This window comes from Nyctibius grandis, chromosome 17, assembly GCF_013368605.1.
Source record: "Nyctibius grandis isolate bNycGra1 chromosome 17, bNycGra1.pri, whole genome shotgun sequence".
NCBI lineage: Eukaryota > Metazoa > Chordata > Aves > Nyctibiiformes > Nyctibiidae > Nyctibius > Nyctibius grandis.
Genome location: NC_090674.1, coordinates 9080543 through 9100047, shown reverse-complemented (window position 1 = coordinate 9100047; position 19505 = coordinate 9080543). Strand labels below are relative to the sequence as shown.

Genomic DNA, 19505 nt, shown 5'->3' with positions numbered 1-19505 from the left:
AAAAAGAAAAAGAAAAAAATAAAGTCATCAGTATAATGACACATTGTGATCTACTCTTCCACATTTTTTCAAGATGAAGTTAGAGAAATCATTAGAAATAATAAGCTTATTCTGAAATGCAAGCATTTCAAATAAAGGCCCTAGCCAAAGTTTTAAGTTACGTAATGAACCACTTGAGAATTTCTTGTTTGATAGGCTGATGGAAAACGCCTTTCTGTTTATAATGGAGAAAAAAAAAACCCCAACGTGGCTGCACGTTACAAGTCTGGAAAAAGTAACTTTAGTCATTACCCGTAACATACAGCACACGTTCTTTCAGGGCATAATTTATTATCTCTCTTTGAAGATCCTCTTCCTCAAGGAAAACTTAAGTCTGCGTAGGCCAGGGGAAAGGAAAAGGTTTGGGTATGTCAGACAGACATCGTCTCAGTTCAAGCTAAAGGAATTGCCCTTTCCTTTGGGTAGGCTCTGCCTCAGGAGATATGCCAGGGCAGGTTCGTAGCCTTACGAACAGGACACAGGCCAGAGAAATGAAAAACCTTCAGCCTTGGGATCCTTTGAAACAGGAGCCCCGTGAACAGCCAACCCATGCGAAGGAAGGGCTCTCACTGCCAGGGACTCGTGTGCTCTTGCTGAATTGCCCGGCACTGCGAAGTTAACAAGGCTACAGAAGGGAGGTGTAAGGAAACTGGGAGAGAGAAATATGCACTCATAAGCAAACACAGATGGGTGCAAGAAAAATGGGAGCGTAGAGGAAAACTTCAGCTTTCAATCAGTAGGCATGGACTAAAAGAAGACAGATTATGGAGGGTATATTTTAACATTCTATTAGTTAGCAAAACTTTTTTGTATATTGGAAAAAAGAGCATGCTGTAACAACACACTTTAAAATTTAGCATCTATGCATCTGCATTTCTAATTCTTGCCATTTATCCTATTTCCCTATCTGTTATTGCTGCTCTTACTTGTTACATCATGCAGATCATAAAAACAAGACATCCTCAAGGCAGGGCTATCTCCTTACGCTTGGAAAATACCTGGCACATCTCTCAAGCCACTGCATTTATATGCAGTTTATCATCGGGCTGTTTTCTAACATATCTGGAAAAGGATTTTTTACTTTTCAGACACTGCTTGACACATTCATCGCAGAGGGTCAGTTAAGACATGCAGCAAAAACAATGGTTCTAAGAGGTAAAGAAAAAAATATAAATGCAAATACTAGAGACAAGCAGAGCTAACACACAGCCCCATTTAAATGGACAAGAGTGCCCGCTTTCTTCTATAGAAGAGGCTAAAAATTACTCTAGTACTTTTCAGAAATTTACCTATGATGTTCACTTCAAGTCAACATGGGAATTATCTTTCACTACTGTTAAAAAAAACAACGTTGGCAAGCCGTGAAAGAGCAAAAGCATTTCTTCCTGTCGATGGAAATGAAATCAAACCATTTTTAACTTGTGAATCTTCAATATCAGAGGTTACATGGAAAACCAGTAGAACATGATTGTGCAGAGATGCCAGAAACTTCTAAATACAGTTTAAATTTACCATGACTTGCAAAACACGCCATAGACACACTGCTTACTTGTTTTGAAGGACAGTGCTCGTTCTTCTCATCTGTCATCTTCCCACTCTTCGGTGCCCTTCTTGGTTGCTTGATGCTGGTTTTTATAGCAGGCCGGCACACATAATTCTCAAGGTTCTTGGGAGGCTTTTTCGTTCGCTTTGCTTGAAGCCCAATCTTCAGCTTCAAGTTTCCCTCCGAAAAGTTTGTTTCTTTCACTGAAAACTGTTGCTGTGCATCAGTCAGAGCCTCATTCTTCCCGTTCTCCGTACTGTTCCCCTCCCGATTCTTCTTCTTACTGTCGTCTTCTTCCTTGGTGCAACTTTCTAGCTCTACTTCTCCTTTTCCCACCAACGTGCCAATGTTTACTACAGAGGGGCTTTTCCCAGAAAACCCTTCAGAATCAGAACCCAAGCCTAACATAGCAGTATTCCGAGGGTCCATCACAGGCGGAATATATGCCTTCGGGTAATTTTAGGGAAGATTTACAGAGATATGTTCCACAGAAGATCTGTTCTACTACTGGCAGCCAGCATCTTTTACTCTGAAGACAAAAAAGAAAGACAGAAGTAGACTTCAACTTTCTAGCAGAAATTAAATGAATATTAAAACCAATTAGAAAGCAAACAATCCTATCCCAGACAAGCACAATTATGCAGCTGATGTCTCAAAACACCAACCCCCCCTGTAACCTACTACAAAAATACAATTTATCTGTAAAACCACTTTTAGACGATAGGTGAAAATCTAAAGAATGCGACTATTATAATTTCCAGTTCACCCACAGGACACTTCAGATGATGGTTAAGGCTTTTAACATTAATCATCAAAATAACTTGTTATTTCAAAGCAGAGCCCAGCCACTCCTAGTGCAGCTACTCTTAATCTGACCCGCTGAAACAGTTGCATCAAAGGAACGATGCAGCTACTTAAACCTATGATAAAGCATCCAAAACCCAGAGACAATCCAACTTTAATCATCTGAGTCACTAGGAAAGTTGAGCTTAACCCAAGTATGCACTGGTTTCCAAACACGCCACAAAATCTGCGTTTTAGTCGAGGACTTTCCACAATTCAGGAAGAAGGATGGGAGAACAGAAAAAAAACCCAACCCCATCAAACAACCCCACCAAATACATTCACACACTAATTTGTATTTCCTGGAGCATGAGAACAGAAAAGTCCACACTAATACCATCAGAGACACTGTAATGTATTTATAATTAACCTATTTATCACAACGTTCCTTGTAGTGTACTGAAAAAGCATCAGGTCTTTTTGACACTGCTATGACAACACATCGCCCGCACGCCCACCGACCCCGTGGGTACGGCACACCGAACCCCTCCAGATCAAACCCACTGAGCCTTGACAGCAGCTCGGGAGAGGAGTTCTCCTTTCTCAAGTTCCAGGAGCCAAAACAGAACAATCCAGGTGGACATATTTGGTTTAGGGGCATTCTAAGCAGAAAGTGTTTAAATATCTTAATCATTTAAATATTTTAATCATTTAAATATTTTAATAATTTAAATATCTTAATAATTTTTGAAAACGAAATATGTCAGAAGCAGGTCTGAAAAAAATATCGATGTACTGAAAAGAGCATCAGAGGAGCTAACCCAGCGTGGTTTTCTGTTCTCCTATACAATCACTAAGGCGAAATTGTAAGGAATGCTACGAAAAGATTTCAACGATTTCAGTGAATTTCAAAATGAGTTTCAATGGTTTCGAAAAGGTTTCGATGAGCTCAGCAATTATCTACGACATTTGGCCTCCGGGCAGGTCAGCACATGCACACCCGAGCCCATGAGCACATGGCAGGTCCCAAAGCCATCCCAAAGTCATAACACCTCTTGTCCTGAGAGTAATTAGAAAACCAGCCGTGAGGAGGTGGTATTTTGAGGTGGCTCAGGAAACACACGCGCTGTATAAAAAGGGAGAAGGATAAGGAATGTGAAAGGCGATACTGGGAGAGGACTAAGGCAACTGCAGCGGACACAGGTTGGAAGTCAGATGCCAGGATTAGTGGGGACAGAAGAAACGGTGCTGAGAAGACAAAATGCAAATCACCAGAAAGCCTAAGCTTCACCGGCTACGGCCTCAGAGAAAATGAACTTATTTTCACATGTTCTATGCACATCGTTAAAGGGGATTTCTATCTGCAGCTATGACTTTTCAACTAAGAACATCCTGAAAGATCAAAACTGGTATTATTACTCAGAAGACCAGAGGTAATTAGATAAAAATCTCCATTTTACAACTAGAAAAAATGGGGAGAGCAGTGTGACACAGGGGGCTAGGAAGCAAGTCTACAACTTGCTGAAGGCAAGTATTGTATTGCAGTCTACAACTGCCTGAAGGGAGGTTGTAGTGCAGTGGGAGTCGGCCTCTTCTCCCAGGCAACCAGCGATAGGACAAGAGGACACAGCCTCAAGCTTCGCCAGGGGAGGGTCAGGTTGGACATTAGGAAGCATTTCTTCTCAGCAAGGGTCATTAGCCATTGGAAGGGGCTGCCCAGGGAGGTGGTGGAGTCACCATCTCTGGAGGGGTTGAAGAAAAGCCTGGCCATGGCACTTAGTGCCCTGGTCTAGTTGCCATGGTGGTGTCAGGGCAATGGTTGGACTCGATGGTCCCAGAGGGCTCTTCCAACCTGGTTGATTCTGTGATTCTGCGAAGTCAGGGACGGTTCCTAGTTCAAGGCCCAATGTTCAGTCCATTAGGCTACACCGTGTAAATGAAAACGGGCTGCTTCCTACGTGCCGATGAACACAGGAAAACTGGCCAGCAGGAAAATCATTCTAAGCCAAAGCATTAATTTTTATTATTCAAGTTGAAGAAAAAGAAAGAATCCTACAAGGCCATCACACAACTCTCAAATCTATGTCCACACCAATGTCTCCTTCTCTAGTGACTGCGGTCCAGAACAGCTACAACACTTCAGTCATTTTCTTAAATTAAAATTCATTAAGCTTAAAATCTGAAACCAAATTGAATTGAAACAGCACCATCTATACTGCTGTATTTGGCTCCATATTTACTTAATAGCAAGACTTTTAAGTAAGTAATTACGCTGGTACACTGACCTTAGAAACTACAAGACCAAGACAAAGCGCACATTGAGAATTACAGAACTGTGCTAAAATGTTATTCTGTGATAACACAGGATCAGTAACTACCCTAGAAACAAAGTCACAAAACTGATGGCTCTCATAAACACATAGCAGGTCATTTTATTTATCCATTAATGCCTCTCTACACAGACAACAAAAATGCTAATCCTGGACCTAATCATCATTTTGCCTCGATCACTGTAATCTTCTCCTCTCCGACTCTCCAATTACCCCACTCTAATTCACAGAAAACATCGTCTGCCAATTTGATCATTTTCATAACCACGAACTGATTAGATCTCATCTCTTTGAATCCCACGAATGCTTTTTCTTCCCTATCTCATCAAGTTCAAGCTTCCTGTCACTGTCTTCAAGGTGTGTGTAACTGTACCTTGGTTCTTCACTCGCTCCCATTCTCTTTCACCAGTGACACCCATTATATGTGTTTGTTTTTTTTATTTTTCCCCTTTTTTTTTCAGTAAGGCCATTGCTTTCTCTGTGCCACCCTTCACACTCCGTACACCCTGCCTGCACCAGCCTACGGGATCTGTCCCATTCTTCTTGCAGGTTGTGCCTTAAAATCTCCTTGTGGGTGTTAATGCAAATGGGCAGCCAAATGAGGACGGCACATCAGAGGCAGCTCTAAAAGCTCGTACGAATTTACCCTGAAAACTCCAACGATTTGGTACTTTCAAGACCTAAAACTATCATATTTACCTGTGCGATATAAGGCACAGATTTGTGTCTTCGCTTTCCACATTCGTTCCATTAATTTGCAAGTCTTGTTTTTAATTATACTACAGGCTTCTGCAGGTCAGAAAAACGGATTATGGACTTGCAAGGTACCTGCTTCGATGATACTGATCCCCAAATGAGATCTTTGCATGTTTCTACAAGGATCTTTGCAAGAAAAGCACTATATCCACCTGCTGTGCCCAGTAAGATTCACGGGAAATTAAAGCACTACAGCCTGATTGCCCATGCCCACAATTAAGTATTTCCTAAGCTTGCACACTGTCAGTTAACCACACCGCTTCACAACTTGGAAGGCTAGAAAGTACCGCTACAATCAAGCGGCACAGCATCCTACAGCAGGCCAAACCCTCTGCTCAGCAATTCCTACCCCACTGCTCACATTTTGCAGACCCGCAGCAGGTCTTCCCAAAGCAACAGCAACATTTTTTATTGAAAGACTTTTTTTTTGGATGAAAGAAGCTGCCATTTCTCTGGGGTCTCTATTCCAAGACCTAATCCACATTTTGCAACAACTTTCATCCATGAGATCTTAGATGAACATAAATTTTGCCAGATTAAGAACCATCTAGTATCAAATCTCTACACGGCCTTCCAAATTATGATCGACATGTCTCAAACGTCTCCCTAAGAAGCAAAACACATCAAACTTCCAGTCTCTCATCCAGTAGATTCTGCAGATCTCAAATCCCTCCCGTAATTGTTCGTCCCCCAAAAGATTAACGAGGCAGCATTTTAACATCCGTTTTGACAGGCGCTACCTAGAACTAAATGGTGTTCATTAATGATTTTTCTAATGCCACATACAGTTTTAACAACTATTAGTCATTCTTATCCCCCTGTTGACACATCCAAAGCCCTTTTTGCCCATCGTCTGCTAAGATTTCTGTTCTTCTGATCCCCTGCTTTTCTACTGTCAGCTCCTAGATATGTTTTCCTCCCCTACCCCTTTAGCAATGAGTTTTTTTTTCCTCTGTCCAATTTACTAAGTCATCTTCATTTCTGCTCCTGCTTTTGTTGACAAAAACATATTGTGATTTTATATTTGGAAGGTGAGTACTTTTCTTTCGGTTCTTCCCATTGCTTCAGCTCCAGGGGACATTAAAAAAATTCAGCTGAGTGTCTAAAATCCCAGAATATTACTAGTAACTCTGTAGCCTCCCACAATCCCTTCCCATATTCCTTGACTTCTTTCTTCTGCTACAGAAGACAGCTACTACACTCAGAAGTTCTTTCTCAAAAAGAGAATAAAATATTGTCATAAAACCCCCACTATATTTCTCTACATCACATACCCTAAGCAGCAACACCGACTGGAGGTCACTGAAATAGATGTTCAAGGACCTCGGAATACCTGTGTATTTTTAAAATGTTTAGAGATGGAGACACTTGTCAGAAATAAAGCTACTGTTTGTGTTTTATGAGGTGACAAATATAATATTTTACAAGTAGAATCTGTTCGATGTGGTTTTGACAGCCATAAAACAACAGAGTACCTGCCTTGTCAAGAAGAAAACTCTACAGAAGTTGTTCATGGCAAAGACAGGTCGGGCCGTGGTGGGGGAGCACATGGCAGCAGGACACTTATTTTGCAGGAGGAAAAGCGGAGGGCAGACATGACCACGCTCTGCGAGGACACTCCAGTGGGAAGTAAACTTTCTAAGCAGATATAATGTTTCTTCTGATGTATTAACCTTACTCCTTCTGATATCATACCTTAACTGAAAAGTCTGGAAACATGGGATTGAATTTTGACTCGCCTGATGATTTTGTTGTTTCGCTATTCATACGCAAATTAATATGAAATTGCTAAACAAAACCTGTATTTGATCAGACCAAAGAGTCGTTTAGCCTTATACTGTCAGTCCCAACATTAGCCAACACTGATTCCTTAGGGAAAAGTACAAAAAACCCAACGTATGCTGTGGTAATTCCGCTAAAATAGTCTCCCAGCCTCTAAATTTGTGATCCAGGAACTTCCTGAGAGGTATATCTCCATGTCCAACGTCTTTCAGTGGATTTTTCTAAACAAAAAACTCTGTTAGTTATACCCACCTAGTAAAGGATACTGTAAGGGACAGAGCAAACCAGTATTTCACCTTTAACTCCTGACATCATGTGCAAACCACGCCTTCGGTTATGCCAAAAATACCCCCGTGCTAGGCTGGCCACACACGCCACGTGAGCCGTGCTGACAACAGGTAATGCCGTGACACAGAAAATAAGGAACAAACACAGATTTTGCTTTCACGGAATAATCACAGTCGATCTGCAGATCAGATTTTTTTTTCTTTTTGAATGCTGTGAGATGAAACACACGACCTGACCGGAGTGGAAGAAACGTGTCCACAATGGCAAAAGCCAACCTTTTGCAATGGCAGCACAAATTAATTTAAAAAAAAAAACCAAAAACAATAATCCATTTGACAACAATACCTATCTAAAATTAACTGTGATTCGGTAACTATATGGGCTATTTCCCTTTTTCTCTTGTGATACATCAATCAGCCTGTCTCTCGCACCAAGTGTTTGAACTGTTTTCTGTATCCTCGAGGACAGTTTAAACTTCCGAAAACAACGGAAAACAAGCTGCTGCTTTTTGTAAATAATGACTCAAATTATTTTACTGTTTGTTATCACTCAGACATTAAGTGCTTTTTAGATGCCTGTCGACTGCCTGTAGCAATCCAATGTAACTAAAGTCCAAAAAGAAGTTGCGATAATTTTGTCTTTAAAACCAAGAGGTACTTAAACCCCCTCAAAATAAAAAAATGACCGTCTTATACTCTTATACAGTTTGGAAAAGCTCTGGAAGCTTTCATTTTCGAGTAAGAATGCTTCTTAAGAACTCGAGGAGGCAGACAGATGATGATTTTAGAGCCCATCTCTACCCATATGTTGAACCAGCTGCTAGAACTTCCCCATTCATGCAGAGGCAGAAGCACCAGGGATGGTCTCAAGGTCCTCGAGGATGACCGCGCGAAACACAGGTCTTTCAGGAATCAGCCCAAAAAGCCTACAAACTCCTACGTTTCTTGGAAAACATTGCATTTGCAGGTGTAATCTACATCAATGCAAGGAAGACAATCAAAATAAACAACGGAAGATGCAAAAAAGGTACGTTGCTCTTGAAAATGAAAACTATATATTTAAATGTATGAACGTAAAGTCACAGATTTTTATCAAACATCCATCCCGCACTCCCTGCTCCCCAAAACTCCCCTAACAAGACTGGAAAGCCAGCGTAAGAACCCACTATCTCAAGTTTCCCTGCCTGGCTCCTGACAACATACAACTACCAGGAGAGCGAATGCGTGTCCTGAGGCCATCTGATGGAAACCCACACTCCGAGCAGCTTCTAGTTCTCTGCTAGGTAATTAACAGGGTGAAGGAACCACAAACCAAGGGTGAAAAAGAGAAGTTAGAAAGTCAGGAGACTATCTGATAAGAAGAAAAGGACAATAACAGAGTTTGGCTTCTGATCTGAGAGATGGGTAAGGCTTGGATATGTTGGCTCAACCATCAAATCATAAAACTAAAATGGGATTAAAAACCCAATAAAGGTAAAATTTCAGAAGTATGATTTTGGGGAGGTGGATTACAAGCAGAAAAGTCTACAAGCCACTGACCTAAACCAACCAATATCCCAACAAGCAAAAAAAAAAACCCAACGATCTGCCAGAACGACCCCCGCCTCCAGCCCCCCGCGCTCTGCCCACCACATCCACCCTACACAAACATCCAAACTTTCGGGGATGCGGAGACTTAACGCACGGACCTGATTTCACCAAGAAACTTCCTGCAAGCCCACACGGGCACCTGCCCGCCGAGGGACCCCCCCCGGGGCCGGTACCGGGGCTGACCCGCGTCCCCCCGGCCCCTCCAGCGCGGCACCGGCCCAGCTGTCAGGTGACATCCCGCCCCCCCGCCCCGCTCCCCCGGGGCCCGACACAACGCATGAGCGCGGCTGTCAGGCTCTCTCCACCCCCGCAGGGCACAGGCCCGGCTTCGGGCGTCCCGCCGGCACACGGCCTCGGCGCGGGCACCGCTCCTGTCACCGGGACCCCCCCCCCGCTCCGCCCCGGGGATCCCCCGCCTCCCTCCCCGGCGCGGGCCCGGCTGTCAGGGATCCCCCGCCCCCTCCCCGGCGCGGGCCCGGCTGTCAGGGATCCCCCGCCCCGCTTCACGCAGAGGCCCTGCCGGGATCCCCCGCTCCACTTCGGCCGCGGGCCCTGCCGCGGTCCCCGCGCCCGCCCGCCACCGCGGACCCCGCCGCCGGGGATCCCCCGCCGCCGCCGCCCCGCCAAGCTCCGCCGCCGGGGATGCCCCGCGCCCGCCAGCGAGGCCCGGGGGCGGCGCGGCGGGCCCGCGGCGCGGCGGGGATGCGGGGCAGCGCGCGCCTGGGCGCCGGTGCGGGGCGGGGCGGCCCCCGCGGCGGCTCCCCGGCCAGGCTCCCCTCCCCCCGGGCTCCGGGCCTGAGGCGGTCCCCAGTCCCCGCCCGCCGCCCGCCCGCCCGCCCGCCCGCTCGCTCGCTAGCTCCTCACCGTGTCAGCGACAACACGGCCGGGGCCGAGGACGGGCTCCTCCGCGCCGCATCTTCCCGGCCGCCCGCGCGGACGGGGCCAGGGCGGGACCCGGACCGACCGGCCGCCGCTTCGGCCCTGCTCCGAGCCGAGGCAGCGAAACCAAAATGGCGGCGGCTCCTGCTCCACCGCGAGCGAGCGCCCGGCGCCCCGCCTGCCCCGCGCCCGGCCACGCCCCCGCCCGGCCACACCCCCTCGGCGCTAGCCACGCCCCCGCCGAGAGAGGGCGCCGGTAGCCCCGCGGTGGGCGGGACCCGCGTCATCCCGCCCCGCCCCGCCGGTCCCTGCGCGGGACCCGTAGCGGCCGCGCGTCATCCTCGGCCTCCCGCGCGGCGGAGCCTGTCGGCAAGGCGGGCCCGGCGCCGGCGGTGAGTACCGGGGCGACCGGCGCCGGCCCGGGGGGATCGCAGGGTGCCGGCCGCTCGCTTTGCCGCTTGCTTGGCGGCGGCGGCTGCTGCCCGCTGGGCTCGTCCCCGAGGCGCGGTGGCGGCCGCTCGGGCAGCAGCGGGGCGGAGGTCGGGCCCGCGCGGGGCGGCAGCGTGCGGGGACTCGGGGCGGTAACGGGGGGCGATCCGGCAGGCAGGCTGCGGGAGGGAGGGAAGGGGCAGAGCGGCGGCGGGGGACGCAGCTTCTGGCCTGGAGGGAGGCGGGAATGGCGGAGCGGCCGGTTGCCTTTAGTTCCCTTTCGCACGTTTTAGAATCCGAATGGTTTTGGTTGGAAAAGACCTTTAAGATCATCGAGTCCAACCGTTACCCCAGCACTGCCAAGGCCACCACTAACCCATGGCCCTCAGCACCACATCTACACGGCTTTTAAATCCCCCCAGGGATGGGGACTCCACCACTGCCCTGGGCAGCCTGTGCCAGCGCTTGGCAACCCTTTTGGGGAAGAAATTGTCCCTGATCTCCAACCTAAACCTCCCCTGGGGCAACTTGAGGCCTTTTCCTCTCATCCTATAGCTTCTTACCTGGGAGAAGAGACTAACAGCCGCCTCGCTACACCCTCCTTTCAGGTAGTTTTACAAACAGAACTTCAGCTTTGCCTGTTTTCTCTCATGGCCACCATTTCTAGATCAAGTTGAACGAGGTACTTTATGCCTCTTTGTTATCTCAGTCCTATGTATGTCCAGAAAAAGAGAGAATAATGGAGCACGGTGGAGAGCACATTGGAAGGAAAACTGGGGAGAACACACGGTGGGAACAGGTCCCTGAACTGGCAGTGGGCCAGCGGGCATTGGTCGTCCCAAGACAATAACACTCTTGTTAGCTCAAAGTTGTTTCCATCTTCTACTCCTGTGTTTCTGGCACTTGCCTTCAGGTTCCTGAAGCCAGTAGGAAATATATAGACAGCAAGTGACCAGAAATTTGTTTTAAATTTAGTCTGGAGGGGTGATAGGTTAGGATTACTTATTGATGTCTGCAAATATATCGTTCAGGGTTCTTCACATAATTTTTACTAGCAAATTATATTCCGATCTATAAATCATTTCCTAAAGACCACAAGCAGACATGTATTTTTTCTATAATGGAATAGTCTGCTGAGGTGGACAGTTCTTTAACTTGATCCAGGTACAAATCAGTGAAGTGGCTGCAGTTTTAATCTACTCTTTCGCTAAAGCTCCTCTCCCACAGATACACAAACCCTAGAGAAGAGATTTTACAACTTGTGTTAAAGTTCAAGGATTCTGTCACAATGTTGAGGGTGCCCAAAATAAACAGAAACTTTCAGGTTCTTGTGACTCCTTAATTTTACTAGTGGTGTTTGAGAAAACAGCTTTCCCATCCCTACTTTCTTTACTGTTAAACCTGTGATTTGAAACAAATGGGATAGATTCTCATGCGGAACAACTGGATTTCTCCTTCCTCTTCTGCTGTCCATGGCGAAATAAAGTGACTAAAACAGGCTGACATCTTCACTTATTCTTGAAGCCGCAAAACTGAGGCTTGTTTTTCAAGTATGGATTGTGCATTGATTGTTAGATGAAAGAAAGTAAAGCAGCTTTACAGAATTAACGTCCTTCAGTGTGGAGTTATTTTCTCACTCTGTGCAGTAACACTTGTAAATGCCGTTCTCTGCAGTTAAATCATCTTTGTCTTGCTTAGCATTAACGCTGCGGTTAACCACCGCTTCCACCAAGACAGCTACTCCTCCTAAGAAATTACAAGGTAATTATCTTGCTTTGAATGCATTGTGTAACTTATCACAACCAAGAATTCTTAAAGCATCTTTGTTAGGTATTGTCATTCTTTTCTTCTAAGAAGGTGGTATGAAGGCGGCCTTGAATGCCGGCAGAGATGACAGATTTAACTAATTTACTTACCTTTTTGCCTTTATTTTTGCATCACAATTGCTCAAGTGTTTTCTTTTGGGTTCTTTCTCCTGTCGTAATCAAAGATGGCTGAGCAGTAGATACTAATATATGATTAAGATGAAGCTGGAAACACAGAAGCACCTTCAGTCTCTGCATTATTCCAGTTTCTTCAAAATAATCACTGTGTAGCCCTTGCTCTTACACCTCTTTCATCTGCAATCAGAACAGATGCCCTACCCCAATAAAAGAATCTGTCCTCACTAGGTGAATGAAACATCTTTACTTATAAAGTAAGGTTTTTTTCCTAAATGTCTCTCTGAAAAAAGGCTGCAGAGCATTCTGGCAGTTTATCTGAATTATTTGTGTGCCGAGATTTTAAACTCTTTGGGCAGGAACAGTTCTCTCCCAGCATAAGATACATTAAACATCATAAAAAAAACCTAAAAAAATCCACTTCTCTCTCTGCAGAAAAAATGCTGAGAAGCCTGAAAGGACTTGTCTACCATCCTCTAAAGGTAAGTCCTGTAATAGCGTGATGCTGCTTCCAGTATTTCAGCTGTCCTGGGACCTGGAATGACAATTTACAACTGCAAAAAGTGAGATTCTTCTTACTTTCATCATCTAAAAACTCAGTGTCTCCTGTCAGCTGGTTGTGTAAATTCCCATTATGGGCAAAGGAAAGAGAGATGGCTTTTAAGGCCAGGTTGGATGGGGCTTGGAGCAACCTGGGCTGGTGGAAGGTGTCCCTGCCCGTGGCAGGGGGTTGGAACTGGATGATCTTTAAGGTCCCTTCCAACCCAAACTGGTCTGTGATTCTGTGTTTGTGTGTGTGACTCCTCCATTTCTCTCCATTGGCTGGAGAGAACGTGCAGGCAGGCCTGGATACTTGGCTTAAATAAGACATTTGTTAGAAGACTAAAGTTTAGCATTCTGAAATGTCCAGACTGCAGAAATGCTCCATCTTCAGTGCAAGTGTTTCTCAGAAAACAGAGAATCTACTTGCTCTGCGCTGCTGGAAAGTACAGAGGAAGAAGCCCTTTACACAGAACAGAACCACGAGCCTTTCACAAAGCCTGTGTGGCTGGTGGGAAGATAATTTTGCCAAAGGTGGCTCGGTGCTTCAGGTGGGAGTAGTAATATTAGCTCTGCCACAACAACACAGCAGCACTATGATATCAGTAAAACTTCCTTATATTATAAACAGCATAATGAATTAATGTTGCATATCTGGAGTGACTTGTAATGGTAAAGAATTTCAGCTGGTTTGTTTGCTGTTGTCTTTTAAATGCTTTTTTTACTAGTAGGTAGTGATATGCAGCCATTAAAGAGGATGGCTGTAGAACTACTTGTTTCCAGAGATGAGATTCTGGTTGTACAGTACTGTACTTATGATGGCAGCCTCTATGAAATAAACAGTCTTTTCTAGAGCCTGAGATATGTGGAATCATGTAGGAACAGCTCCACCTTATGGCACACGACTTGGTGATTAATCTCCACGTACCACGTGATAGTTTGCTGCCATTTCAGGGATCTGAGTTACATTACTCTGTCCTTTGGCAGATGGAAACTTACTCGAAAATCCACTCTGCACTACGAGCACAAACTGCATTAAAAGATGACGTGAAAACGTGAGAATCTTACGTGCATGTTAGGATTTACTATGCAGAGCTCCACAGCGAGCCAGAAGGGTGTATGTAGATGTTTCTGGCATTCTGTGTGGAGCCAAGGGGATCAGTGATAAGCCACTGTTCAGGAGGAGGGACCAAGTGGCATCTTGCTACTATAAAGTCAGAGTACAGAATGCATTAGCAGTGGTATTTTAGGTTACTCAAAGGTATTCTTGCAGCCTGTTGAAAATGCAGATGTGCTTGGGCATGAATTTTGGAAACAGAAACACAGTAATTTATAAAAGGCAAGTCTTACCTCCCAAATTCAGGATAACTGTGAGCAGGGTTGTATTCACTGCTCTAGGAGCTGGTCTTGATTTTGTAGCACTTCAAAGAGTTAGGAAGGATTTAATGTCTCCAGGTACTTCGAAGCTGCTTCTACAGCCCAGCGCAAGCTACAGTCCACAAAGGAAAAGCTCCAAAGCACTGCAAGGCTAGATGGTGATTTTGAGGAAGATATATCATGCTAAGGCTCAAAGAAGTGATGCTCTAAACCGGCATCCTTCCACGAGACAGACGTAGTAATTTAAAGATATGTTCTGTTGATGGAAAAACAGAAATTCTATGTACTTGGCAGCAAGAGCAGAGGACTGGACTTCCAGACACATCCCTCTCACACTTGCATCCTCTCTTACTGTGCTGTCTTCTACTCCCTTCATAGAACTTTCGAGGAACTGGCTTTTGTACCATAGAGAATCCAACTCCTGCTGATCTTCTGAGATTGTGCTTTTAAAAAAGGGGTATTGCTAATACTGGTTTGACTAAGTATCATTCAGCTAAAGTCTTGAGCTGAGTCTAGACACACGTAAAAACTGAACATGGTCAGAGCAAGAGGTTAATCCTGGCTTAATTTTCATTCACGGTTACACAGGTCAGGGACAAGGATTTGTACGGTGCTCCAGAGAAAGGATGTGTGCAGAGCAGTGAGCTTGCCTTTTCTTGTAAGTGAGCAAAGCTCAGAGCCCAGAGACATTCCCTTGAGGTTTGAGGAGGAGGGAATGTGGAATGTTCAAAGAAAATGAGAGGGACTGGGATTCCAGGCTAGAAATGACCTAGGGGTGACATTTTCTAGGTGAATAGGTGACAATAGTTGCTTGCTCTAGTTATTCACGTATTAAATTAGCATCTTAGTGCCTTGCTCTAGGCTGTAAATTAAGTCACTTCTGTGGCCTTAAAACTAAGCCAAATAAGACATCGTAATTGATCGTTTGGGTTTGAGGAGGAAAAGAACATCGTGGGAACAGGAGAAGGTGGTGTTAAAATGCGATGACAAAAGTGAATGTTTGTGATCTTCCATATTTCATTGCAGTAGTTTGTTCTGTAGGTATCTCTACAAACCGCTTTAATTCCTGCCTCAAAAGAAGAGTGCTGAAATGCTGATTCAGGAGTCCCCTGTGCGTTTAACCTGGGATGTGGGGCAATCGGACATTACACTTTCTTCTGAGCCCTCGTGGCTTTCAAATGACCCCCTGAGGCAAACTTGGCTGACAGCAGAATTGCATCATGCCACAGAGAACTGAAACAGCTGCTCCTGTCTCTAAACTTTAGTTTATGGCCACTCTTATCTGTGCAGCCAGACAAAATAGGAAACTACTTGCTGTGTTTACAGCGGAGCCTGCAACTGTTCCAGTCAGTAATAGGAAGGGTGGCTTTCAGTTTTGCTTGCTTTGGTTACAGCTTCTCTTTGGACTACACGCTTTTTTTTTAATTCATTGACAAATGCTCATATTTTCTTTCACCCTAACGTAATAAAACACTCGTCCTTCTACTACTCGCTTTCTTGCCTGTTTTGGCTAGGCTTTACAGGCATGCTTCAGCTGTCTGTTTGTGGAAAAAAGAATTAATCAGCTTAGCTGGCTGTTTCAGTTTCTCAGCCACGTCTGTATGATAATGAAAGAGCGTGTATGCAGGGACGGAGTTAGGAAAATCAGTGCAGGGAATGTAATTATAAATATCAAATAGTGGGCAGCGCTGCACTAATCCCTCAATAATTGAGGTCATTATGGAATACTAGACAGCTTGAATTTGCAAGGTACTATTCATCAGTGTAGGCAGAAACATTGTGGGAACTTGCCCCCAATAAGACCTTAATGGCTGTACTTGTGCTCTTAAGCACTCTTGAAGGGGATAACTCTTCCAGGTACAGGGCTTGGCTCTCCAGATGACTTAAGTGAATGGAAATGGTTTAGAAGCCAGCATCTAAATGTGAAATGTGGTTGTAAAGCGTGTGGTTTTTCCTGATGAATTTACATTCTAATGATGAATTTTTATTCTAATTGCAGAGAATTCTATTCTGTATTGCACGCTGCCCTGACCCCATAATAATGTGCATGCAATGAGTGTACAAAACAAACTACTACCTGGATTTTTTACCGGTAATCTTTAACTGCTGAGAAGTTTGTTCTCTGTTTGCCTTTTTCTTTCCTTAGTTGGACCATGGGTACGCCCTCCATACGGCAGCCAAGGATTGCTTAAGCTCTGTTGTCAGCCAGGGTGTCCAAACACCGGCAGAGATACCCAGAGCGGTTTTCTACACCAGCGAGAATGACCCGGTGAGTTACTGCCACAATTGTTGTTGTCAGACAGCAAGTGCCTAAATTCCATCAGTCTGTGGATGTGCTGGAGCCAGGAGTGCTTACTGGGATTGTGGTGTTGTAGGAAACGTAAGGGAAGGGAGCACACACCTAATAACAGGCCAAAGGAAAACAGGCAGTGCACTTGCCTGGGTTTAAACAAGACAGGGCTGGTCCTCTGCCTGAAACCTCCTGGGAACAAGTATTGATTCCTTCTCTATAGTTGCCTAGATGAGATAGATTGTGTATTGTAGAAGCTCAGATGTAGTTTAGCTTGTCATCAGACAGCATTAATTTCAACTCCAGGGTTATTCTTCCCTGACTAACCTCCCTAAATTGGCTATGAAAGGGGATAAAAAACACACCCCAGATGACCTCAGCACAGCACAGCTCTCCAGCATCACAATTCCAGCCTCACACTCTCCGTCTCAAGCACAAAATGAAGTGGAATAAACGAATGGAATAAGCCTTTGAGGTGCTTTTCTGCTGCCTCTGTAATTGGAGTCTTTCACTACTGATTCCTCTGGGGTCTCTATGGAAACAGCAGCATGCAGATGATCTTCCTCACGTGACGCGAGTGTCTCTATAGATTGCACAGAAGAGTCCAGATGGCAAGGATTGTCCCCGCTGTCCTATGCTTACCATTTATGTTGCCAGGCAGCTGGCTTTGGCATTCTCACTTCACGTGCCTGATGTTTGGCGACAACTGCCATTGCTTATTAATTCATCAGATCAGTGTTCCTCAGACTCGCAGTTGCAGATCCCATATTGCAGCAGAGAGGCTCCGCCAGCTCGCTTCATCAGCAAACCCGGTAGCTCTGCCTGCACCCGTGCTCGAGCACCATGAAGTCCCATTAAAAATGGATTAAGACAACCAGATGAAAACTAAATTTTTAATAAGACTCAGCTTTTATATACCTTTCCATTAGCAAAACTCAAAGTGGCTAAACATGAGGATAAAGATACTGACCCACTTTACACGTGTAGGAGGTGAAGAGTGAAGGAATTTGCCCAAGGTTATGCAGCAAGGCAGGGATGAAACTGAGAACGAAAATGGTCTCGAGTGCTGCTCTTCTGTTCGAATATGTAGATAACACCGCCAGGCAGAACCACAGCTGCTGTTAGTCTGTGTCCAGCACGTGCAGGAAAACCCTAGGGAATCCAGCCCAGAGTCTGAAATGCAGCTCTGTGTGGAAAAAGACTGAAGTCTCTCTTAATAGTCCTCCTCTTTAGTCTGTCTCCAAGTAACCTCTCCTTACAGCAGAGGAGCTATTGACTAGACAGGTTTTTTTAATTTTCTTCCTATTGCTAAGACTTACTGCCCAGTAAACACCAGATTGGCAACTCAAGCAGCTTAGAAATCAGTTTGCTGAAGTTACCAAATGGGTTTCTTCATGTAAATAGTTTGGCAAACCTGTGGGTACCTCGAATCCTGCAGCTGTACCAAGGTAAACCGTACAGCCCAGGACACAGTGACCCCTCCTCAGTAAGGTATGGAACAAAGATGTAGTTACTGTGGGCTTTTCAGAGCGGAGGGGGGTCAGAAGAGAAGAGAACAGGCATGTGGCATGCTGGAAGACTGAAAATCTGAACAAAGGGAGGGAGACTCCCATGGCAAGAATCCTGGGGCTAGAGAATTCATGGGTCTGTGGTAGAACTGCAGCAGTTGCACAGGAAGAGTGGGAAAAGCAAAATACTCATGGCAAAAGCAGGCAGTAGTCAAACGTGTGGGTACAGCTGCTCACATGGTTTCGTGGGAGGAATACAGCAGGCAGCGGGGCCAGGGTAGCAGTACTCATCACAACCTTTTTTTTCTCCATCCATTCATCCTGGTCAAACCATTTTGTCAGCCAGACTGCACAGGTGAGCAACCAGGCCCACACCAGTACGGCCTCATCAGTTCTGGGCCTCAGTAAATTAAGCCCTGAGTCTACACCAAAGCTAATAAGGAATATAAGGAAAGTCTGGATCAGCCCCCAAATCTGCTAAAGCTGGCAGAAATAATGAGTGCTGCTTTTTCTTTCTGAATAGTAAATAAAACTACTTTTCCTGGATCTTTATTATGCAAAATAAAGAAAACAAGGAAGTTGTTACATTCTGATTCCATCTCAACCAAAACGGAAGCAAGAGATTGGCATGCACAAGAATACAAGGAGGATTTTTTGCCTTTGAATCCATGGAAAAGTGCAGAAAGTGCAGAGCAGGACATGATATAAGCTTCAAAGCTTGGCACAAAGCTGCTGAAAAAGCCAGACAAAGCTTGGCACAGAAGTTGCTAAAAGTACTGCAGAATAGTCTATAAACTGTCCAAATTACCCAAGCCCCAAAAACTGATGACTAGACCAGGAGCAAATAAATAAGGACTTTGCAAGTATTGCATGGTAAGAAAATAGAATAATGAAGGGAAAAAACAAGGATGTGTAACAAGGCATGAAATGGGTATTAAATTTTCAGATACCAGTAACAACCACTTCTTGGAGTGTGTAGTCAGAGATCTTAAAGTAGTCACTATAAATAAATGCAGAATGATGCAAGTCCAATGGAGGAATAATACCACTTACGTCATACCAAGAGACTTGAAATCAGTGCCCCAGAAAACAGAGTTCTCAAGCAGCCAGTACTCGGTAGAAAGGCAAATGGCATATTAGGAATTACTACTGAGAGACAGCAAAGAACAAACCAGAAAACATGATTTTGTCACAGACTTAAAGTAACTTCGAATCTATCATAACTCAAAAGGGGATCATATTACTGGTAAGATCTTGTGGTGACCAGAAGTATAAGTGGACTAATAAAAAATGAGGTAAATTCAGGAAGCACAGGGCTGCCGGTGCCCACAAAACACAACGAGCTCAAGGAATCCCTTTATTGTTCGTTGCCAGGTAGGATATCCTTTCCTTAGACTCCTCCTAAGCATCTGCCAGTGGTGTCCTGATACTA

General features: G+C 45.2%; 2 protein-coding genes across 4 annotated transcripts in view; one reads left to right on the top strand and one right to left on the bottom strand.

Annotated features, from left to right (window-relative positions):
* The window catches only part of ASH1L (ASH1 like histone lysine methyltransferase), a 75210-nt gene extending 65079 nt beyond the window's left edge, over positions 1 to 10131 (bottom strand). The window contains exons 1-2 of the mRNA XM_068415024.1: positions 9975 to 10131; positions 1589 to 2111 (exon numbers count right to left, since the gene is read on the bottom strand). Of these exons, the coding sequence (XP_068271125.1) occupies positions 1589 to 2011 (423 nt within the window). The 5' untranslated portion in view covers positions 2012 to 2111; positions 9975 to 10131. The remainder of the gene's footprint in view (positions 1 to 1588; positions 2112 to 9974) is intronic.
* The window catches only part of DAP3 (death associated protein 3), a 173903-nt gene that overhangs the window by 148223 nt on the left and 6175 nt on the right, over positions 1 to 19505 (top strand). Inside the window, exons 1-3 of one of the 3 annotated variants that reach the window (XM_068414768.1) lie at positions 10290 to 10381; positions 12794 to 12840; positions 16422 to 16544. In XM_068414768.1, the coding sequence (XP_068270869.1) occupies positions 12799 to 12840; positions 16422 to 16544 (165 nt within the window). In that variant the 5' untranslated portion in view covers positions 10290 to 10381; positions 12794 to 12798. Of the gene's footprint in view, positions 1 to 10289; positions 10382 to 10402; positions 10409 to 12792; positions 12841 to 16421; positions 16545 to 19505 lie in introns of those variants that run through there. The other 2 variants (XM_068414769.1, XM_068414771.1) reach the window with 2 other exon arrangements.